At 33.8% G+C, this 24,475-nt stretch overlaps 3 protein-coding genes and 1 pseudogene across 4 annotated transcripts; 1 reads left to right on the forward strand and 3 right to left on the reverse strand.

Moving 5' to 3' along the window:
• Window positions 1-8,539: 8,539 nt before the first annotated feature.
• LOC107606444 (receptor like protein 27-like) lies at window positions 8,540-12,053 on the forward strand. Its single transcript, XM_088494084.1, has 2 exons — window positions 8,540-8,981; window positions 9,369-12,053. The coding sequence occupies exons 1-2, from the start codon at window positions 8,654-8,656 to the stop codon at window positions 11,729-11,731; spliced, it is 2,691 nt and encodes an 896-aa protein (XP_088350210.1). The 5' UTR covers window positions 8,540-8,653; the 3' UTR covers window positions 11,732-12,053.
• A 457-nt stretch (window positions 12,054-12,510) lies between these two features.
• On the reverse strand, window positions 12,511-15,885 carry LOC107606443 (receptor-like protein 7; annotated as a pseudogene).
• A 662-nt stretch (window positions 15,886-16,547) lies between these two features.
• On the reverse strand, window positions 16,548-20,783 carry LOC107608983 (DUF21 domain-containing protein At1g55930, chloroplastic-like). Of its 2 annotated transcripts, XM_016310789.3 has the most exons (13): window positions 20,576-20,783; window positions 20,384-20,477; window positions 19,913-19,990; window positions 19,661-19,764; window positions 19,291-19,372; window positions 19,032-19,171; window positions 18,855-18,933; window positions 18,682-18,745; window positions 18,248-18,339; window positions 18,058-18,123; window positions 17,721-17,837; window positions 17,297-17,470; window positions 16,548-17,134 (listed from the first exon to the last, which is right to left on the reverse strand). In XM_016310789.3, exons 1-13 carry the CDS (start codon window positions 20,686-20,688, stop codon window positions 16,895-16,897), a joined length of 1,443 nt encoding a protein of 480 aa, XP_016166275.1. In that variant the 5' UTR covers window positions 20,689-20,783; the 3' UTR covers window positions 16,548-16,894. The 2 variants fall into 2 exon arrangements, with proteins under 2 accessions (XP_016166275.1, XP_020962567.1); XM_021106908.2 differs by lacking the exon at window positions 20,576-20,783 and having other exon boundaries at window positions 19,661-19,759.
• Window positions 20,784-22,127: 1,344 nt separating this feature from the next.
• Window positions 22,128-23,682, reverse strand: LOC107608984 (uncharacterized). Its single transcript, XM_016310791.3, has one exon. It carries the CDS (start codon window positions 23,614-23,616, stop codon window positions 22,342-22,344), a length of 1,275 nt encoding a protein of 424 aa, XP_016166277.2. The 5' UTR covers window positions 23,617-23,682; the 3' UTR covers window positions 22,128-22,341.
• Between the last annotated feature and the right edge of the window lie 793 nt (window positions 23,683-24,475).

Consider the following 24,475-nt stretch of genomic DNA (forward strand, 5'->3'; position numbering starts at 1 on the left):
CAAATAGTATAAAAGTTGTTGTAATACTTTGATCTAAAACCTTTAATTGAATTCTAAACCTAAAATAAGTATTGGGCTAGCAACTAATAATTTGATAGATGAGATTATGAAAAGTATTGTTGGATATTGTGGTGTTTGATTACATATGCCATAAATGTAGTTGTTTCTTTTTTTTTTATATAGTTGCTAAAATTGTAAAGATCTTTTTCTTATTCCAATATTCAATTTATGATATCATTAGGTATATGGTATTTGAGTAAGGCCCGTTTGCGAAACTTTATAAATAACCTTTTTTTAACTTTTGACTTATGAAAAGTAGTAGTATTAATGTCTGGTGCAATTTTCAAAACCAAATTGCAACTTTCTAAGAAGTTAGTTAGGAGCTTATAGAGAAGTTAAAAAAAATGACTTTTCTCATAATACTTCTACTTTTCATCACATTTCTATAAAATAAGCACTTTTAGAGTTAAAAATTCAAACACAAAATAACTTATTTATAAGTTACTTTTAACAAAATCATTTATTGTTTAAGTTATTTTATCAAAAGGAGCTTAATTAAGTTGGTTACCCAAACTGGGCCTAAGTATGAATGTATGATGCATGTTGTGATTTTTTTTTTGTCATACCTGATCATCAAGAGAATCTCATTGCAGTTCGGAAATAAATTTTTTTGTGCTAAGTTTGATGTTATGTGAAGGAATAGTGATAAGAGATTTATATATGTAGTTTAAATGGTATGGAATGTAAATACTTATAATGTAAAATTTATTATGATTAATAATATTATTATGACATTTGTAATATGGATGTTTATTACTTTCAGTGAGTTATTTATAAAAATTAATAAATTAGTTGTTGCGGTTATAAATTTATTGTATTATTTATAACGGTAAGATATAATAAATATAGGAATATGAATTCAATATATTTGGAGGTTACAAATTTATTGGATTCTATTTTTTAATTTTTTATTTGTATCTAATATGAAAATGTATGTCTAATATCATATTTTTTGGTTTCGTTTTGATACTCTTTTAATAAATTTGTTTTTTTTTTTTTTAAATATTCTTTTCAAAATTTATATTGGTAAAATAAAATAGAATTTGTTTTTAATAATAAGTAAAAACTACAATAATAGTTCTTTGTACCTAGTGTTACTTCTAAAAATTAAAATTATTTTTTTTTACCAAAGATACAGAGACTCGAACTCGCGACCAATATGGAAGATTATGCCATTTGAGGTAAATGTACGTCTAATATCATATTTTTTGGTTTCGTTTTGATACTCTTTTAATAAATTTATTATTTTTTTTCAAATATTCTTTTCAAACTTTATATTAGTAAAATAAAATAGAATTTATTTTTAATAATAAGTAAAAACTACAATAATAGTTTTTTGTACTTAGTGTTACTTCTAAAAATTAAAATGATTATTTTTTTTTACCAAAGTTACGGAGACTCGAACTCGCAACCAATATCGAAGATTATACCATTTGAGGTATAACTCATTGGCAAAAATTAAAATGATTATAATAAACATAATTATAATAATAAAATATAATTTTTATTTTTTAAACTTTTAATTTATAAATTAATTGCTGCGGTTATAAATTTATTGGATTGTTTAATACGGTAAGATATAATAAATATAGGAATATGAATTCAATGTATTTGGAGGCTACAAAGTTATTGAATTCTATTTTTTAGTTTTTTATTTGTATATTTTATTTTTTGGCTGATTTGAAATAATAGTTGATTTGGCAAGAATTGAGTGGTTGATTCTAAAATTGTGCTAAGTAAGCAATATTATTGACATGACATTAGTAAAAGAAAAAAAATGTCTCAAAAATAATATGGTGCATGTTTATGTATCTACTTTTATATATTAAGAATAGATAGATATGTATTTTATATTAGGAACTGACTTTAGTGACTGACGTAGCATAGTCCTAACTAAATTCAATGGTTATGGAAAAGAAAGCAACACATTGAAAGTGGTTATGGCCCCACTAGGGTTGGAAGTGAGCCGAGCTGAGCCGAACTAGACCAAGCTTAAGTTCGGCTCACCAAAATTGAGCTTGGCTCACGGCTTGGCTCATTAACAATCGAGCCTATTTCTTAAGCTCAAACTCGGCTCACCGAAAGTTCACGAGTTGGCTCAAGCTCACGAGCTGGCTCAAATAATAGAACAAAAACACAAAATCTATAATTTTATATCAATAAATTATAACTTATATATTTTAAAAAATATTTAAAAAGAACAATTTTATATATTGTTTATCTATCAATAAATATAAATTTTTTATTTATGTCCTACATCAAAATTATATGTAATAAATAAATATAAAATTTTAAATAATTAAAATCATTAATATATATAATTATATATTACTATTTCATATGTATATAATATTAAAAGTATAGACTAAATGCATATAGGATATATATATATATATATATATATATATAATCGAGTCAGCTCACGAGCTAATGAGCTGAGTTTATCCAAACTCAAGCTTGACTCATTTAATTTATGAGATCAATTCCAGGCTCAAATTTGGCTCACCAACTCACGAACTTAGCTTATCGAACTATTAACGAGCCAAATTCAAGCTGGCTCATGAGCTGACTTGACTCACTTCTAGCCCTACAATAAGCAACATTGAACCACGTTATCGTAACATCAATTCATCCCAGCAAATACGTTCTTAAAGTCTTTATAAATGTACAAATTTTCCAACCCTTCCTTCAATCCATGCTTGACTATAGAGATTGGGGAGCTAATATAAATAAATGTAATAATACAAGTATTATTTATAAAATAATATCTAGTGCTCCAAAAGGATTCTAATTGTTACTCTTAATCTTAATCTATAGTAATTAACAGGTAACAATAATAATATGAAAAATTCACAATGTATTTTGTTTGATCTGAAGAATATTTTCCATTTAATTTTCTTATTAACGTAATTAAATTACTATATAATAAGAACATTTTCATTGAAAAGAACATTAAAATTATTTTTAAATTTTTGTCACCTTTTTTAATTATTTTTTCGTGACTTATTTATTGGTTGTATTTTTTGAATTATTTTTGTCAATAATATAAATTTTTGATTTAATAGTTTATCTTTTTCGTTTACTTCAACAATAAATCGGCGAAAATTAAAGAAAAATTTGAAAGAGATAATCTATATATACATGGAAGAGAATGGAGAAAATATGAGACGGGTTGGGTGAAATTGATAAACTTGATCATCACATTATATTCTTTACAAATTAAATATATATTTTTTTCATTTTAGTTATAAAATAATAGGAATAAAGCATTTAGATTATTCTCCAATAGCATTCGATCATAATTGAAGTATGCATCGTTGTTGATCACAAATCCTAATAGGTCGATGACTTGGGGAATATAATGGGAAAGACTTGGGATTACGTTGTTGAAGGGTCGGAATAAAATGCTCATTTTGAAAGGAGCCACTTAGATGAAGATGTCAAAAATATCTTTTTTTTAAATATATTATTTAAAAATTAAAATTTAATACATATAATTAATTAAATTGTATTATTTTTATTAAAATTAGACTGGACAAATTAATTTAACAAAAAAATTAATAAATTAAAATTTTAAACCGATATAAATTAATATTTTTTATAAAAAATTTACTACAATATCCCTATTATAAAACACAACTAAAATATTCCTATCATATATATATATATATATATATATATATATATATATATATATATATATATATATATATATAAAATCTTTAAATTCTAACTCTATAACGATAGAGAAGAAAAGGGATAGAATTTAGAATTCTCAAAATTAATATATATAATAAGAGTATTTTAGTCATTTTATATAATAGGGGTATTGTAATCATTTTTTATAAAAAATAATATTAATTTAGACGAATTCAAAATTTGATTCACTATTTTTCGGTCAAATTAATTTGTCTGATCTAATTTTAACAAAAATAACATAGTTTAAGTGATTATATATGTAAAATTTTAATTATTAAAAAATATCTTTAAAAAAAGACGTTTTCTACATCTTTATGGGAGCACCCCCATTTTAAATAGTCTTTGATTATCAATGCCTGAAAATGGCAGAAATAGTTATGTATAAAAAAATAAAATCTTATATATAGTCTTGCTTACTTTATGAATGGTCCTTAAATTTTGTGACAAAAAACTTACAGTGATATATAGGAATTAATTTTTAGTTTCTTAATATTAGTTAATTTTTTTAATTCTATTTTTTTTAAATTAGAGTTTAAGACTTATAATTTAAAATTTAAAGTTAAAAATTTATAATATGGTCTATAATTTAAAATAATTTTAAAAAATTTAACTGATGATATTGATATTGAGTGAACATATAATTGATTCGCTAATGTTGCTTTGTATAATATATTAGTCTAGGACAAGGTCTTTTTCTAGATCTATATTGGGACAACATCAATTTATCCTAATAACAAATATGTTACTCTTGATATGTACAATTACTTCCACCAAGAATAAGAAGTTTTAACTATCTAATTTTTTTACACATATTGATTTTTTTTTCCACAACTAATAAAAATGATATCGTTTTGAGAAAATTGATATTCACTCTAATAAATCAACAACAACAAACAACAACAACAAAGCCTTGTCCCACTAAGTGGGGTCGGCTATATGAATCAAACAACGCCATTGTGTTCTGTCATGTATCATGTCTACAGAGAGACCATTTATATGTCTCGTTTGACCACCTCATGGATGGTCTTCTTAGGTCTTCCTCTGCTTTTCGCCCTTTGTCCATCTTCCATCTCATCCACCCTCCTGACTGGATGTTCTATTGGTCTTCTTCTCACATGTCCAAACCACCTGAGACGCGATTCAACCATCTTTTCCACAATGGGTGCTACTCCAACTCTCTCCCTTATATCTTCATTTCTTATTTTATCCAATCGCGTATGACCACTCATCCATCTCAACATCTTCATCTCTGCCACACTCAGCTTATGTTCGTGCTCCCCTTTAGCCGCCCAACACTCCGTACCATACAGCATAGCCGGTCTTATAGCGGTGCGATAGAATTTACCTTTAAGTTTTAAAGGCACTTTTTTGTCGCATATAAAACCAGATGCACTCCGCCATTTTGACCAACCTGCTTGGATCCTATGATTTACATCCTGTTCAATCTCTCCATTATCCTGTATGATGCACCCAAGATACTTAAAACTTTTAACTTTTTGTAGGATGTTTTCTCCAATCTTCACTTCTATATTGGGGTTTTTCCTTCTCAAACTGAATTTACATTCCATATATTCCATCTTACTACGGCTTATGCGCAGACCATATACTTCTAGAGCTTCTCTCCATAACTCCAACTTCTTGTTTAGGTCTTCCCTTGACTCTCCCATAAGGACGATATCATCGGCAAAAAGCATGCACCATGGCACAGGCTCTTGGATGTGCTCTGTGAGTACTTCCAAGACTAATGTGAAAAGGTATGGACTTAAGGATGATCCCTGGTGTAATCCTATACCAATAGAGAATTCCTCTATCACACCACCTTGAGTCTTCACACTAGTTGTGGCCCCATCATACATGTCTTTAATTGCCCGAATATATGCGATCCGTACTCTCTTCTTTTCTAAAACCTTCCATAAGACCTCCCTTGGTATCCTATCATACGCTTTTTCTAAATCAATAAACACCATATGTAGATCCATTTTATTACTACGATACCTCTCCATCATCCTTCTTAATAGGTATATCGCTTCAGTGGTAGATCTGCCTGACATAAATCCAAATTGGTTCTCTGTTACTTGTGTCTCTTTTCTCAACCTCCGTTCTATCACCCTTTCCCATAACTTCATAGTATGACTCATAAGCTTAATCCCTCTATAGTTTCCGCAACTTTGTATATCCCCCTTATTCTTGTAGATAGGTACCAAGGTGCTCTTTCTCCACTCATCAGGCATCTTCTTTGACCTTAAAATCTCATTAAAAAGCTTGGTTAACCAGTTGATGCGTTTTTCTCCAAGACCCTTCCAAACCTCAATCGGGATATTATCAGGTCCTACTGCCCTACCATTTTTCATCTGCTTTAGAGCCTCTTTTACCTCGAAGTCTCGGATCCTTCGATAGAAGTCAAAGTTTTGATCTTCTTCCCTTGTGCATAATCAACCAAGGCTCGAAAAAGTCTTCTGTCCCTCATTAAATAACTCGTAGAAGTAGCTCTTCCACCTTTCATTAATCTTCTCCTCTTGAGCCAACACCTCTCCATCCTTATCCTTTATGCACTTAACCTGATCCAAATCTCTCGTTCTTCTTTCCCGGCTCTTTGCGATTCTATATATACCTTTCTCTTTCTTTCGTGCCCAAAGACTGGTAGAGACCCTCATATGCTCTTGTTCTTGCTTCACTTACAGCCACTTTTGTCTCTTTCTTAGCCGCCTTATATTTTTCCCAGTTATCTGCATTGCGGCATAAAGACCACTCTTTAAAGCATTCCCTTTTTATCTTTATCTTTTCTTGTATACTCGCATTCCACCACCAGGACTCCTTGTCTCTTGGTCCTATTCCTTTAGATTCACCAAAACTTTCTTTTGCTGTTCTTCTAATAACTTCTGCCATCTCCCTCCACATCTCTTCCGCGCTTCCATTCCCATCCCACTTTGCCTCTTCTCCTACCCGTCTTAGAAAGCTTCTTTGTTCCTCACCTTTCATCCGCCACCACCTCGTCATTGGGTTCTTCGTATGATGTCTTTTCCTCAACTTTTGCTCAACGCGAAAATCCATGACGAGCACCCTATGTTGTGTTGTCAAACTCTCTCCCGGGATAATTTTACAATTAATGCAAAATTTTCGGTCGACTCTCCTCAACAAGAAGAAGTCGATTTGAGAGCTTGTCATGCCACTCTTATAGGTTATAAGATGTTCGTCTCTCTTTTTAAAACATGTATTTGCGATGAGAAGATCAAAAGTTGAGGAAAAGTCCAAAATAGTTTTACCCTCGGCATTGATCATCCCGAAACCATGGCTTCCGTGAATACTCCCATATCCAGTCACTTCTCTCCCAACATGGCCATTTAAATCTCCTCCTAAGAAAATCTTATCTCCCAAAGGTATGCCTTGAACCAAACTCTCTAGATCCTCCCAAAACCTTATCTTGTGTTGTTCGTCCGAACCCACTTGCGGTGCATAGGCGCTAATCACATGGAAAACACCTCCCTCCACCACAAGTTTGATAGAGATGATCCGATGTCCCACCCTCTTGACATCCACTATGTCCTTCTTCCACTGCTTATCCACAATTATTCCAACCCCATTCCTATTCTTCACCTTTCCTGTATACCAAAGTTTGAAACCAGAAGTATCCAACTCCCTAGCCTTTGCGCCAACCCATTTCGTTTCTTGTAGGCACATAATGTTAATCTTCCTCCTTGTCATGGTGTCCACCACCTCCATGGACTTTCCTGTTAGAGTGCCTATGTTCCATGTCCCAAATCTCAACCTTCTGTCGCTTCGACCTTTACCTTTTTCTTTGTGAACTAGCTTATTTACCCTCGTCCGTTCACGAAAACGCGAGAACCCTTGCTCATTTAACACTACATCCGGGCACCGATGCAGCGGCTCTTGCTTTGACACCGTACTCGAGCCATACGGCGCGTTGCTTCCGGGCAACGACCTAGCTTTAGCGCAATAATGTCTTTGATTCATGTCATGGGGGGTTCGGCTATATTTTTATGTTGGTTGTCGAAGACCTAACACAACCCTCCTCCTTTATCCGGACTTGGGACCGGCTATGTACCGCAAGTGTAACATAGGCGGAGTTCACTCTAATAAATCAATGCCTTAAAAAATAAATTTAAAGAAATAAACTAAAGTCAAGCTTTTTTTGGTCATGCTAAAGTCAAGCTTCTCACCAATGCATGGTGGATATTGTGGGTGTGGTTCAAACATATGTCATATTTCTGTGAGTATAATTACAAGAAGAAAATTAAAAAAAAAAAAAAAAAGAGTCAAGTTTCTTACTCCATGACCCACAGACCACAGCTATCATACCCAAAAAGAAATATAAAAGAACAACAAAAATAGAGAGAAATTATACAAGCCTCTCACTCCAACTAATTTCTCATTTGACTCATTCATAGGCTAATCAATATTCTACCCCAAACAAAAAGGCCAATAAATATTCTGTCCAAAGAAAAAAAGACTAATCAAATGGAATTATTTCTTAACATGGACCTGGATCGTGCCCCTTTTGTCATGAACTTCTTTTTCTTCCCATGCCCATTGATTTCCACATATAATACCAATATTGACCTTAGTTTTAGCTTGGTGAGTCAAGCTAAGTTCATCCACAAATGCCTTCTATCATGGAAATAAAATTATCTGGGTCTCGGGTTAGAAGAAAACTAAACTTACATTATGAATTAGTCTTGGACATTGATAGATTGGAATAGTATGAATATTATTGGTCGCTGTAGCTTTTAATCTATAAATCATGCATTGGCTGGGTATAGGTGCTTGTAATTCCAGCTAGAAAAAATATCTATAAATAGATGGATCCTAATTGATGAGTGACATACCAATCCCATTTTCAAGTAAGCCATATATAGTTATATACATACAATAAGCAATGGGGTATTTGATGTTGTTGGTTCTTAGAGTGGTGTTGTGTGTTCATATGTTTATGATGTTCCATTTTGCATGTTTGTCTTCGCATCTATGCCATTCCCAAGAGAGTTCTGCCTTGCTTCACTTTAAGACCCAATTCATTTTTAACCCTTCATTTTCTGAATATAATTATGACTATAAGTATGAGTATGAGCATGAGTGCCCCCAAGTTTATTCAAAGATGAGTACGTGGGAGAATGGGACAGATTGCTGCTCGTGGATGGGTGTCACGTGCCACTCTGTGTCTGGTCACGTGATTGGCCTTGATCTCAGTTGCAATGCACTTGTAGGTAATATGAATCCCAATAGCACTCTTTTTCATCTTACTCATCTCCAAACACTCAACCTTGCTTTCAATTTTTTCAAGTATTCTCCATTGTCATCTCAGTTTAGTAGATTTGTGAGTCTCACACACTTGAATTTATCTCATTGTCAATTCAATGGTGAAATTCCACCCCAAATCTCACACTTTTCCAAATTACAATCAATTGATCTCTCTTGGAATTATGATTTGGTGTGGAAAGAAACAACTTGGAAAAGAATGTTGCAAAATGCAACAGCTTTACGTGAGATTGTATTGGATTATACAGACATGTCTTCAATTAGCTTAACACCAAACCCTTTGTCCAATTGTTCTTTTTCTTTCTCTTTGGTTACTCTTAGTCTTGTTTCTACAGGAATAAGGGGACACTTGACAAGTCACATTCTCTGTTTACCCAATCTTTATGAGCTCAAGTTATCTGGAAATGAAATCATTCAAGTCCATGTTCCAAAGTTGAAGTGCAGTACTTCTCTTAGTTTTTTGGATATTTCATGGTGTCAATTCCCAGGATCACAAATCCCTGATTCCTTTTCTAACCTCACACAGCTAACTTTTTTGGACTTGTCTGGAAATGGATTCAATGGTTCAATCCCATCGTTGCTCTCAAACCTTCAGCATCTCACTCACTTGGACCTTTCATTGAATGCATTCACTGGTTCGTTCCCATCATTTCTTTCAAACCTTCATCATCTTGTTTACTTGGGTCTTTCAAGGAATAAGCTTAGTGGTCAAATTCCAAATGTGTTTGACAGGCTAACCAATTTGCAATCCCTTCGCCTTTCGTATAATAATTTCCAAAGGAAGTTGCCATCCTCAATATTTGCCTTAACTCAACTCTCTTCCTTGGATTGTTCTAATAATGAAATTGAGGGACCACTACCTGACAAAGTAGCATTTTTAAATCTCACTACACTAGACCTAACAGGCAACTTATTAAATGGGACAATTCCTCAATGGGCCTTATCTCTCAAGTCTTTGAGCTACTTAGATCTATCAAATAACAGATTCAGAGGGCATATAAGTGAAATTACATCTTATTCCTTGGAGTATTTAGACTTGTGCAACAATGAGCTCCAAGGAAACTTTCCAGAATCGATTTTCCATCTTGTCAACCTTACTGATTTGTGCTTCTCTTCAGATAACTGGAGCGGTATTGTCCACTTCCCACTCTTCTCTAAGCTTCAAAACTTGGAGTATCTTTATCTTTCAGGTTGTAGTTCATTATTGCTAAAATCTGAAACTAGTGTTAATCACACTTTCTCCAATTTGTGGGCACTGCAGTTGCTTTCTAGCAATATTACTGGTTGGTTGGAATTCTCAGGAAAATTTCCAAATTTAAATTATCTTAAATTGTACAACAATAGTCTTCAAGAAAAAGTGCCCGAATGGATACATGGTATAGATTCATTACGTTATTTGAATCTCTCACACAACAATTTTACATTGATGGACCATTTCCCATGGTATCCACTTGAAATCCTTGATCTTAGTTTCAACTCGATGGCTGATGACATTTCTTCCTTCTTTTGTAATGCAACCTCTCTGTACATTGTCAACTTGTCCCACAACAAATTCACAGGAACATTTCCACAGTGCCTTGCCAATAGCTCATTCCTTGGAGATTTGGATCTACAAATGAACAAACTTCATGGAACTTTGCCAGATACCTTTCTGGATCTTAATACACTGAATCTCAATGGCAACAATTTCGAAGGTCTATTGCCGAAATCTTTGTCCAAATGCTCAGGACTTGTGGATTTGGATCTCGGTAACAATCAATTTGAGGACACATTTCCCAACTGGCTTAAGAATCTATCAAAGTTGGAAATACTGGTCTTACGAGGCAATAACTTGTACGGCCACATTGCAAATTTGAAATCTGAAAAGATATTTGCAAGTTTGATTATTTTTGACATATCATGCAATAACTTTAGCGGCTCATTACCAAAAGCATACATACAAAATTTTCGAGCCATGAAGATTGTTCATGATCTGCAAAGCCCTTTGTCTTATATTGATACAGATGTGTTAGGTACTGGCCACACAAATGAAGCATATGCGAGTTCTATGGTTGCAACAATTAAAAGAGTCAGTCTTCCTTTTACGAAAATTCCAAATTCCTTTGTAATTATCGATTTGTCAGAAAACAAATTTGAAGGAGAGATTCCAGATGTTATTGGAGAGCTTCATAGACTCAAAAGCCTCAACCTTTCATATAACAACCTCATTGGTCCTATTCCCCACTCTTTGGGAAATTTGACAAATCTTGAATCATTGGACCTCTCCTCAAATATGCTTGATGGGAATATTCCTGCTGAATTGACCAATCTGAACTCTCTTGAAGTACTTAATCTTTCCAACAATCATCTTGAAGGATCAATACCTCAAGGAAAACAGTTTGATACATTCTCAAATGATTCCTATGAGGGAAACATGGGGCTATGTGGATTACCATTGTCAATTCAATGCAACAATGTCCCTTTGCAACAATATCCATCTTCTGAGGCTGAAGACAAATTTGGATTTGGTTGGAAACCAGTGGCAATAGGATATGCATGTGGAATGGTGCTTGGAATAGGATTGGGATATTGTGTTTTCTCAATTGGAAAGCCTGAATGGCTAGTGGTCCTCTTTGGAGGTAAAAGGACCAAAAGGAAGAGCCGTGGAAACCGCCGGCGTGCAAGAACAACTCTGTTTCAGCTTTTTGTTGTAATGTAAATGTGTAATAAGTTTATGTCTTTTGCTGTTGTCTTTTTTATGTTTTATTTGATTTGGTGTGGTACTTTTCGTTTACTTTGTAAGTTATGTTGCAAGTGAATTCTGTTTTCAAAGCCTATATATGTGTGAGAGTTTCTTGGTCCAAAAGCTCTTCACTTGCACCTTCCAAAAGTATCTAGAACAACTACCAAGATGTCAAATTATCGATAATCTACGATCATTATTATGCATGCTGTATATATGAGCAACTAATTTTTATTTGTAACCAACTTGTGATCGAATTGAATTCTCACTGTTTTATCTAATCCAATGATCTTAACAATTTTCTGATTGTTCATTTTTTTTAGTAATTTTGTTAGAACAATTGAAAAACTATTAGGAATATCTTCAATACAATTGGATTGTTTTTTCCTTCTTTTTTAATATGACAATCTAAAATAGTTTGATAAAAAATACTATTTCTCGTGCAGTAATAGTACTACTTTACATACCTTGATTCTTAATCACTTATCCGATCAATCCGATTAGGTTGTTCTCTAGAATTAAAAGGTTGTGTTCAATAATAGTACTTCTTCTCTGTTTACAATACTAAAAAAGAACAAATATAATATTAAAAAATATTTTGTAGAATTTTCATGAGGCTAAGATTACGTTACATTAATAACTAGAGAGTTCAATATGTATTATTTATAAAAGGTATGCTATTGTGACAAAGTATTTGAGATGTGAAGCACTAGAAAATATAAATACTAGTACAAGTTTGTATTACAGTGCAACCAAACATGCAAAAAGAACTTGACAGTGTTTCATGGTCCCAAGAAGTGTGCAACAAGACATGCATCTATTATACCATATATCCATTAATTTGTTCTTGCTCTTCTCTTCCTTTTCATCTCTTTGTTAGGATTCCCTCCAAAGATTCTGACAAGCCACTGAGGCTTTCCAATGGAGAAAACACAGCACCCCAATCCTATTCCGAACACAGTTCCACATCCATATCCGATTGCCACTGGCTCCCAACCAAATCCAAATTTTTCTTCAGCTTGATTGGTTGGAGAGGATAAAGGTTCTTCTTCGAGGATCTTGTTGCATTGTATTGGCAATGGAAATCCACATAACCCCATGTTCCCTTGGTAGGAATTCTCTTGAAATGTATCGAAATGTCTTCCTCGAGGTATTTGTCCTACAAGATGGTTGCTGGAAAGATTCAAGAATCCAAGAAAGTTTAGATTGGTCAATTCATTTGGGATCCGACCTGTGAGCATATTCGATGAGAGGTCCAATGATTCAAGTTCTGTCAAAAATCCCATGGATTGAGGAATAGAACCAATGAGTTTGTTATGGGAAAGGTTGAGTGCTATGAGTGCATGAACCTCTCCAATAACATTTGGAATCTCTCCTTCAAATTTGTTCTCTGACAAATCAATATATGCAAAGATGGTTGGAATTTTTGTGTAAGCTCTGCTGACCCATTTAACTGTTGCTATCAATGAGTTAGCATACTCTGGTTGAGTTTCATAACTTATTGCAGAGTAAAAGCGACTATTCATGTAACTCAAAACACTTCCCACTTCAGCATGAACAACATTCTTCATGGCTTGGAAATTCTCAATGAAGTCTTTTGGCAACAGGCCACTAAAATTGTTGCCTGATGCGTCAAAGATAATTAAACTGGGAAATGGATGCTTGGTTGTCAAGTTATTACCAACAGGACTATAAAACTTATTGCCTCTTAAGACCAACACTTTCAAAGATGTCAAATTCTGAAGCCAATAGGGAAAGGTATCCTCTATTCGATTGTTGCCAAGAATTAAAACCTCCAGCTCTGTGCAGTTGGACAAAGATTTAGGCAATTGGCCTTCTACTTGATTTCAATACAGATTCAAAGTTTTGAGGTTGCTGTTCATGGAAAACGTATCTGGCAAAGTGCCATAGAGTTTGTTCATCCGTAGATCCAAAACTTCAAGATATGATAAATTGGAAAGGCATTGTGGAATTGTTCCTGTGAAATAGTTGTTGGACAAGTCCACAACCTCAAGAGAACTTATATTGCATAAGATGGATGAAATTTCATTGGTCATCAAGTTAGAACTAAGATCAAGGTATTGCAGGCCATGCCATGAGAAATTTTCTATTGATGTCAATTGGTTTGTTGAGAGGTTCAAATGATATAAAGAATCCAAATCATGTATCCATTTGGGCATTTCACCTTGGAGATTGTTATTGGATAAATCAAGTATGAGCAACCTCGGAAATTTTCCTGAGAACTTTGGAAAGTCAAGTATGGTGTTGGAAAATAAGTGCAACATTTTCAAATTGGAGAAAGTGTAATTGGCATTGACATCAGATTTTAGTGATATTGATTCATAGCCTGAAAGAGTAAGAGACCTCAAGTTCTGAAGTTTGGAGAAGAGTGGAAAATTGACAAAACCACCATGGTTATCTGATGACAAACACAATTCAGTGAGGTTCACAAGGTCGAAAATCGACTGTGGAATATCTCCATGAATTTTGTTGCCGCATAAATTTAAGTACAGCAAGGAATAAGATGAGATTTCACTTAGATTTCCTGTGAATTGGTTACTTGAAAGGTTTAAATGTTTCAAAAGCGGCAAAGATAAACACCAAGAAGGAATTGTCCCATTTAACAAGTTGTCATCCAGATATAATTCAGTCAGATTTGAAAAACCTGCTATTTGATTAGGTAAGGGCCCTTCAAATTTATTAGAAGAAAAATACAAGATGGAAAGTTGAGTCAATGTAAACAATGAGAATGGCAACTTTCCCTGTATTTTGTTTTTCCCAAGATTAAGAGTTTGCAGTTTGTTTAGCCCACCAAATATATCTGGAAGTTGACCACTTAGTTCATTGTAAGAAAGATCCAAGACAACAAGATCTTGAAGCTTCCAAAGAGATGAAGGGATTGAACCATTGAGTTCATTGGATGAAAGGTCTAAATGAGTGAGAAGCTCTAGCTTTGAAAAAGATGCTGGGACTGCACCAGTTAGATTATTGTTTGAAAGATCCAAGTAAGTGAGATGTTGAAGGTTTGAAAATGAGGATGGGATCGAGCCGACGATACTATTAGATGAAAGGTCCAAGTGAGTGAGATGTTGAAGGTTTGAAAGTGAAGAGGGAATTGAACCATTAAGGCCACAATCAAACAAAGTCAAAGAAGTGAGATATGTGAGATTAGAGAAAGATGAAGGGATCAATGATCCTTGGAACTCACAAAATGAAAGATCCAAAATACTAACAGAAGCATTGCAATTCAATCTAGAAACATGGACTTGAAGGTATGTGTTTCCATATAGATGCAGCTCTTTAAGATTGGGCAAACAAAGAATATCACTTGTCAAATACCCCGTTATATTTGTGTTACTAAGACCAAGAGTAACCGAAGAGAAAGACCAATTGGTGATTAAAGACAAAGAACTTAGACTAATTGATGACATATCTGTATAATCTAGAAAGATCTCTCTTAAAGCTGTTGCATTTTGCAGCAGCCTCTTCCAAGTGATTTCTGTCCACTTTAGATTTAAGTTACCTGAGAGATCTAATGAGACTAATTTGGAAAGATATGAGATTTCAGAAGGAATATCACCTTCAAAAGAACACCAAGACAAGTTCAAGTGTGTAAGATTCACAAACCCGCCAAACTGAGATGGTAATAGAGGACCATAGAAACCATTCTGAGCAAGGTTGATCTTTTGGAGATGAGTAAGATGGAAAAGACTACTTGTAGAATTGATTTTACCTTCAAGCCCACGCCAGCTGAGGTCGAGACCAATCACGTGACCGGACGTGGATTCACACGTGACACCAGGCCACGAACAGCAATCTGTTCCATTTTCCCATCCATCAACTTTTAGCGAGTTCTTGAGTTGAAGCAAGGCAGAGTTTTGGTCAGGATGGCATAAAGGCGGAGACAAAGACGAAGACGAAGAGAAAGAAGTGAAGAACAGATGTAGACACAAAATGATTTGAAATTGCAGCAACAAAAGAGACCCCATGGCCTGATATTGATTTGGTTCAACAGAAACTGGTTTACTGGGGACTGAAGAAAAGAGGCATGAATGATATAATGGTAAATAATAAGCAACTAACGAGGATTTATAGCCAACTAAGATGCAATGCAATCCAATTAACTAATCTTAAGTACATCATTTCTACTCTAAACTAAAACACACATGAACATTTTTTAATATTGGTTATGTTAACAATTTATATATGATCATAGTTTTACTGCTGCACAGCTAGCTCTGCAATATGAACACCAAATAGTTGTTGGATTTGGATACCAGAAAGTAAAACGACAAAGAAATAATAATGACATAAGACTATATTATATAGCAACCTAGGCGGGGGATCCACAGTTCCACACGGAAACAAAGACCTTTTTTTTTAAAGGAAGATAAACTTTGACTCAATGTCTCAATGTGCATTTTGTTGTTCATATTAAAATATTGATATTCAAGCACGTTTGTTCTCTCTATTCAATATAGTTCTAGTGATAGTTTTAGATACTTTGTTATATTTTAGTTGCACCATTTTGGGATGTTAAGATTAACTTTGCTCGAATCTGTTTTCATGCAACACAAAGTTTCAACATTTTCACTTGAATCTACCGTTTAGCACTACTAACTCCAACTCATTCTTTTTTTTTAATACTAATATGAAAAGTGATATACTCCACCGTTTATCCGAAATTATTTAATATATAAAAGTTTTGTCAAAAAAAAATTTCTTGATTAGCGGATTAAAAAAATTAGAACTTTTCATAAATAAATTCGATGGGTAAGTTTGCACATGAAACTAATTCATGAAAATTTTCACCTGAGTTTTCTTTTGGAGGTACATTGACATTAAATGTGCAAACAAATGATAAAGGAGTTGAGTAGAAGAAGATCAATCCCTCGTTATCATGATGATCATCACACCCATGATTTCAAAACTTGCAAAAAGGGCTAATCTCAATTGAGTTACAAGGCTTATTGGTGTAAACACCCCCCATTCCCTTTTGAACAAAATTATGAATGTGTTCACATTATTGATTCTCATTTTCAATATGTACCTTCCCATCTTACATGGTGTTGCAAAAATGGCACCAAAACATGCCAAATAGATATAAAGAAGAAGAACAAAAAATGAAAAGAGTGAACCTTAATTTCTGTCAGAATTTTCCTGATCATCTATATACTCGCTAGAAATCTCGTGCTGCGGTCTCTTCGCAAATGCATCTCCATCGTAGTCTGCATCGTCCGAGTCCTCATCATTATTCCATTTTCTCTTGACAATTTTAGGGACAAAGTGAGTTACTTCTTTGGCCTCCAACATCTCATCCTCACCATTTATCCTTTCGAACCGAACAGCGCTCACTTTTCTGGCATTTCCAGCTAGTATCTGCAGCAAAATACAAAATAGTTGCAAAATAGGCCTACCGGGTGAAAAATTTACTATAGTTTTGCAGTATCATTGAACTTGCTTATTTCCACACGCTCTAAATTCGATAGACACAAGCTAAGATTTTGAGTGAGAATTTTCAGGCAGCAACAAATTGATTACCTCGAGTTTAAAAATCTGATTCTTCTCTTTCGAGTCCTGGTTGTCAGACTTGGTCTCCTCATTATCATCATCTTCATCTTCTCGTTCAAGAGACACTTTGATCGATTCACCTGTCCTTGGGATGTATCCAAATGTTTCGCATACAAAGCCTGACACTGTCTCGTATTGATGACCCTGAAATAGTAGCAGCAACTTATATATATTAAGAGACCTGAAATTCTAAAACAGATTTACCATACTGCTAATAAGCACATTTAAGCTTTAGTCACCAAAAAAATAATAGTTTAAGCTTTTAAAAGAATTGGTTCATACCAATTATATTCTAAGTTCTAATGTGAAATCCCCAAACTATTTAATCTTTTGTTTTAGACCTATTAACAAGTTGAGATGCTGAAGATAAATATGTAAATAAAAAGTAAAGAACCTCTGGCATCTTGATGTTCAAATCTTCAGAGAGCTGATCAATAGATGTGTTCGCATCAACGTCAAATACACCCTCAGCTCGCATTACTATGTAACCAGTTTTTTTCTGAATCTCCTCCTGTAGAATCACCCCGAAAGTACATAAAGAAGTTTTCTTATGGTAAATCAGCATGTCATCATTAAGCAGCATAGAGTTGTGGCCATAAAGATTTAAACAAGTAAGAACTACAAAAAGCTACAAAAAGCTAAAGGCTAATAATAGTCTACATATAATGCAAGAAATGCGTAATAAGCCACTAATATCTGAATCGAGTGCAATGACTTATACTAAGCCTTACCTTTGAGTCATTTTCATCAAAGATTTCACCAACAATTTCCTCAACAACATCTTCAAGAGTTACAATCTGTAAATAGAAATATATATATAGATTCCGTAAGCATCACAAGGTGAAGACTTCTAGAACTTATATGCAGATTAGAGAGAGTATGTATTGGGGTTGGCTGGATTCGGGAGTTGTGTGCACATACCCCCACAGTTCCGCCATACTCATTAAGTACAACAGCCATGTGAACCTTCCTGATTCGGAACTCTCTAAGAAGATTCCAAACGGACATTGAATCTGAAAATACCAGTAACAACTAATAAGAATGTATTCACCAAACACTCTAAATCAGTAAAACAGATATAAGTGTGTTGCTATCAAGCATAACCCAATAGCTTCATAAAACCACAAATTGACTGATTTACACTAAGGATGAGATTTACATCTCAACTACCATTTTCATAACACTCAAATGTTTTAAGCAAATATAGCACAAAGTCATAATATAATTTCAAATGAACTACTGAATTTAAAATGTAAAGACTGTTCAAAATTAAATCAAATGATTAAACCTACTGAACTTGTTTGTGTCTATCACCTCTAGTATATTTTGTGCGAACACAATATAGAATAAGTTACCGGGTACGAAATATGCAGGCTTGTGAGCCATATCTCCAACTGTAGTACTTTCTAGCAAATCGCCCTTCAAAACAAAACAGATTATAATTCTGCAAACTATGAGGTTGGGGGATAAAATTAATAGGTAAAGCACTTATAATTAACAATAAGTAAGAGAAAGAAAATCTCCCAACCTTCTTAACATAATCCAACAGATCCATTGCATATGCTATTCCCGTTATATTATCAACACGTTGCTCAAAAACAGGTACCCTATAAAACATATGATGATCCAGTTACCACATTGGAAACAAAACTCTTTGTAGTTTGAACTATCATTGCAAATTTGAAGGCCGAGAATAATTAAATACCTCGAGTACTGATGTGTGACCCACAAATGATGAAAATCTACAAGGCTTAAACTTCCATCAATTGCAACAACATCAACAAGTGGCGTCATAACCTCTCTCACATGTGTGTCTTTTATTTCCAATACATTTTCAATCATATCCTGTAATTATATATATATATTGAAGATATACTCATCATATAAATGGGAAAAGACTGAATTTTGAGGGAAAAAAAAATGGACCAAAGTGCAATTAGAATATTAAACCCAAAATCCATTACCTGTTCCTCTTCCTCTATTGCCCCGCTTAATTCTGCACCCCTTAGCATCAATTTTAGTTCCTCTTCAGTTACATAAGGCTCACTGGTAAAGTAAACAATGATGGTTTAGTCTATTGTCGACAATGATTGCTCCAACAAGTGTGCATGCCGTTTCAGAAATATCATAATTTCCAGATTAAAAGTCAATCTTAAGAATGGAGTTATCATGGAGTATAGATGCAAATAAAAGAACACCATTCCTGTGACGAAGGGACTAAAATTTTGCAGACAAACTAAGATTAGATGTCACGAAACTTCATAAAGACGTAAAAGAAGTAATAGATACAATATGATAAGAAAAGATTAATTCCTAGATATCTTTCAAGCAGACCTTCTTCCTTTTAAGCCGAGCATTTTCAGCATCCCCATTGAAAGATAAGTAACAACTCTCCCCACAGGATACAATACCAAGGAAAGCCATGCCACTGGCCTGACCTAAAGACATTATAATCAATATTTGTTATAGAAAGAATTTGAAAAGAAGCATGTAAACAGAAAACATGCAAAATAAACACAAATGCTTAAATCAGGAACATTTCTGCTCACAGATTATAGAAGAAAGGGCAAAAAATTTACAACATACCACAAACCGAGCCACCTCTGTGGCATTATGCACTGCTATACTTTTAGGAGTGATTTCAGTGAGAAGCAAAATTGCAACCTTGTTTAGTTACAAAGGAAACAAAAAAAAAAAAAAGAAACAATGAGATGTTATGAGGGAAAAAGGAGCGCAAAAAAAGGTGCATTTACAGATATTATACTTAAAAAGAAGTAAGAGGAAACATGAATAAGAGACTGTTTTTGAATATAGCATCCAATCCTTTACAGAAAGAAGTTTTTTCCTTTGATTTTTATTTAGAATTTTGAAAAATTAGTTTGTAATCAACAGTTAACTAGTTTAAAGTACAGTGAGTAGACATAGTGAAAGAATGGACCCGGAGGATATGAGTTTCCTATTATCAGATCTATGCATAAAAACCATTTAAGCTCGTTTGGAATCCTGGGACAGATTCCTCAAACATTGAAGAAAGAATAAATAAATAAATAAACATACAGTCATCACTCCTGTTGCTGCACTGACACCAGCTTCCCCAAACATTGCTGTTGCAGCATCTGTAACCAAGGCAGTTGCCGCAATATTCACAACACTGAGTACAACATAATAGCCTTACATTAAAAATATATCATAACTAAGACTAAAGAAAATGGATATTTATCACTACTAAGAACAATGAGGGGGAAATACGTTGTGCCGATAAGTATTGTTGTAAGAAACCGAGTAACATCACTCCAAAGCAATCTGAAGATGCCATTTTCTGACTCTTTTTCAGCCAATTCACGAACCTTAGATATTGTCATCAACAATGATCAGACTTCAAAGCTCAAACCACAAGCAGAAACAGTGTTCAAAAGGAATAAAAAAATCTTATGATAAAGCAGAAACTCTAATTTAGTCGTGTAGCATCACCGCCAACAAAATACCGGAGAAATATAGACAGTAACTACAACTTGCAACGCTACAAACCAAATTTCACAAATCAAACTTATTCAAATACTCTTGTAGAACTTGCTTTGATAAGTTTAACAACTTGCGGCTATAAAGTATCATCACCTAAAAGCATAACACGGATCCAATTTATCTGATCCTTCATTGACATGTGAATAGGAACCATGATGACTAACCAGAAAATGAAGCAAATGAGGCAGAATCCATGATGTCTAAACAAAAAGGGAATGATGTTTCTTGCCCTCTTACCTATTGTCAAGTGTAATCTTATAACATTTAACATCTTTCGCATGCTTTATTTTGTCCGCTTAAAGAGCATCCGGTGAGAAATCACACTTTATAACAACAATTGACAAAAATTGAGAAAATCTATTTTCCGAAATAACTGAAATTTACCTGGAAAACCCTGAATTATAACTCACTCAATCACACTTCGCAACAGATACTAAATATCTTCCAGCCATGAAGAAAGTATGCAAGTGAATAAGAGACCAGATGACCCTCAACATAAAGTTATAAGAAAAAATAACAAAAAGGAAAGGAAAAGAAAAGAAAAAGAAAAAACAGACAACTTTGGAATATACAAGTTTCTAGTATGCTAGTTAATGTTCAATACTTCAAAAAACACAGAACTAAAGGAATACGTAAGCTTGTTGTATCATTTGAGTTAACTGGAACTACGGCACGGACGATAAATGCCAAAACAATAAAAGATGCAAGTATGAAAGGGTATATTGCTAGGGTAAAGAGTGAAGAGTGAAAATTGCTTTTTATAGAATTAAAAAAAATTCACCAATAAAAATTTATATGTTCATTATAAATTAAAGAAAAATCTTCACTCTTTACCCAATTCTACTCTAAATTCCCGAATAAAACAGGAGTACATTTGACACCATTTACATTCGATATATAGCAAATCATAATAGAGTCAAGTAGGAAAACAAATATATCCCAAGTCCTACGATGAATTCAAGAGTATCATAAGCTTCTTTAATCCTCTCAATCTGTAAAAAGAAGTCAGCAAGAGTAATAGATTTTCCATTTTCCAATATTCTTGGAGCTCAAGAAATCAAAACTAGAAGCCAATATGCAAGATATCGAAGACAATAATTTCAGAGATATACTTAGGCAAAATAGGAGGTAGTAGAATTTCAAGCTAAACTTTGATAAGCCTTTTACTTTAAAGTAAGGGACCATTCGTCTCATAATTTCTATGGAGTTATCTGACAATATGAAATCTAAACAACTTAAAAGAGTTTTCTGAACTGAGAAAACAATATTTTGATTCTCCTTCTCACAAATCAATCTAAAGCTCAATTATAGGAATATTGGATAGTAGCAATAGCAAGTTATAAAATGATCAAAACAGAACTCAAAAAGAATAACAAAACAAATTATGCTTGATACAAAATCTGCCAGAGGACTCAACAAATGAAAACAACACATGGCAGCCACCAAGAGTTAAATCAAGCAGTGAAATCTAACAGTAAATCCTAACAATAACCTTAAGCAGCCTTCTTACTTTTCTTGGCCCTCACTTTCTTTTTCAAATCAGCTTCTTCTGACTTCAATAGAGATAGTTTCTTCTTGATATTCTTCCCCTTCTTTCCTGAATCTCCATCCTCAACAGATAATTCACTATTCTGATTCTTCTTGATGGAATTTTCCTTCATCACTTTCGCAGATTTATCCTTTTTACCACTTCTCTTAACAGATTTTTTCAATTCTTTGACACTGCTCAACTCACTCAATGCCCCTTTCTTCCTCTTCTTATTCGCCAATTCTCCACTACCTTTTCCAGCATCCTTTAAATCTTCCTCCATAACAACACCACCACCATCATCCTCACTACCTGCCACATCTTCAACATTATCCTCACCAACTTCGCTATCCATGTATCTAACTTCATGAATCCTCCCCTTCTTCTTCTTCTTCACCGCCTTCGCGCCACTATGGTCTTCGCCCTCTTCCTCCTCCCCCATCGTCTGCTTCTCTTTCTCCGCCTCCTCAACCTTACTTCCCTCAATCCTCAACTTCACCTCCGGAACAGCCTGGAAAACAGGCAGCGCCAGCGACTCGTAAAGCTTAACATGCAAGGACCTCACATTCGCCCACTTCTTCGGCACAACCTCAACAACCCCCTCAATGGCAGCCATCATATTCTCAACAATCTGCTCGCTCTCCATGGAAACCTTGGCAACCTTCACAACACAACAAGTCCCCGTTCCAAGAAACAGAAGCGCCGACGAACACGCCTTATCCACCTGCTCCTTCCAATTCTTCTTAGTCAAGTCCACCTGCACCGGCACCTTCTTCTTCTTAAAGAATTTCTTCCCCAACAGCCTGGGCATCAAAGGCACCACTCTCTTATCAGCGAAAAAAAGATCATATGAATCACAGAGCTTCCGCTTCGCCTCAAAAGGGCGGTAATCGGAGGCCAGCTTCGACAACTTGAGGACCTTGGAAACGGCGACGTTATCGGCCTTGATCTTCTTTTGAGCTTCTTGTTTAGTGAGTTTGGATTTGGACCTGTCGTCGATGATGAGGCAAGTTTCGTTGAAGGGAGAGAGGAGAGAGTGGGGTAAAGGGACCTTGTAAGGGTTAACGCGGGATTTGTGAGGGATGGTTTTCAGAGTGACGACTAAGTAAACGAATTCTTCGTCGGCGTCGAAGAGTTTGGGTTTGTGAGACTCGGAATTGGAATCTCGCCACTTCAGGAGAGCCTCCACGGCGTTCTTCACCGTCTCGGTGGGTATTCTTGGAGAGGCTGCGGAAGCCATTTCGGAGAATGGGTGCGGGGCGGGTAATTAGGGTTTTGGATTTTTGCCTTTGAGGTTTTAGAGGGGTTTGATAAAATAGTGTCGGAGTCTGAGCTGTTTTTTTTTTAAAAAAAGAACAAATTAATTTTTCTCAGTTTACTGAAAAACAATTTGGGGGGAAAGGGGAAGAAAAATTTACTCACATATAGTTTTGTAAAATTTTTATTTTTAAAATTATAAATTTTATAAAATAATTTAAAAATTAAGAATAACAAATATTTAAAAATAAATATAAAAATTTATAAGTTATTTAAATTTTAAAATGTACAAAATTTATAAATTTAAATTAAATAAAAAATTAAAAAAATTATTATTATATTATTATTATGTATAACAAAATTAAGATAAATATTTATAAAGTAATTATTTATAAATATTATATAAGTTTATTTATTTTTTTTAACAGTGTTTAATTTAAAGTAAAGATAAAATATTATATTTAAAGTATTTTTTATCTTCATGTATAATTCTAAATTTTATATTTAATTTTTAAATTATTTGTAATTTTATTATTTTTTTTAAATTTTATTTATATTTTTATTATATTTTTTCATTGTATCATACACTATTATTTTTTTTATTATTATTTTCTATATGCATGATTGTCATTGTCTTACCATAATTGTTATATTGTTTTATTCTCCTTTTTTATTTTCTTTTTCTCCTCTCACCTTCTCTTTAATTATCATCAAGTACCATATCACAATTTTATATCTTGTCTATCATTTTGATCTATAATCATTGGTTCTGTTAATTTTTATGAGTTGTTAAAGTGTTATTAAAAGAATTTATTTTTATGTCTTTTAAATATCTAGATGTA

This window comes from Arachis ipaensis, chromosome B7 (assembly GCF_059453495.1).
Source record: "Arachis ipaensis isolate K30076 ecotype BB chromosome B7, ASM5945349v1, whole genome shotgun sequence".
NCBI classification, from domain to species: Eukaryota; Viridiplantae; Streptophyta; class Magnoliopsida; order Fabales; family Fabaceae; genus Arachis; species Arachis ipaensis.

Bases quoted from the DNA above. Each gene is read 5' to 3' on its own strand.
- LOC107606444 (XM_088494084.1), top strand. From the start codon at position 8,654: ATGGGGTATTTGATGTTGTTGGTTCTTAGAGTGGTGTTGTGTGTTCAT. The intron at 8,982-9,368 runs GTAATATGAATC...TTGTTTCTACAG, and splicing joins CAGTTGCAATGCACTTGTAG to GAATAAGGGGACACTTGACA.
- LOC107608984 (XM_016310791.3), bottom strand. From the start codon at position 23,616: ATGGCTTCCGCAGCCTCTCCAAGAATACCCACCGAGACGGTGAAGAAC.
- LOC107608983 (XM_016310789.3), bottom strand. From the start codon at position 20,688: ATGACAATATCTAAGGTTCGTGAATTGGCTGAAAAAGAGTCAGAAAAT. The intron at 19,172-19,290 runs GTAATGGATTTT...ATATAATTACAG, and splicing joins CAATAGAGGAAGAGGAACAG to GATATGATTGAAAATGTATT. The intron at 17,135-17,296 runs GTAATCAATTTG...ATTTTGCTGCAG, and splicing joins ATCAGATTTTTAAACTCGAG to ATACTAGCTGGAAATGCCAG.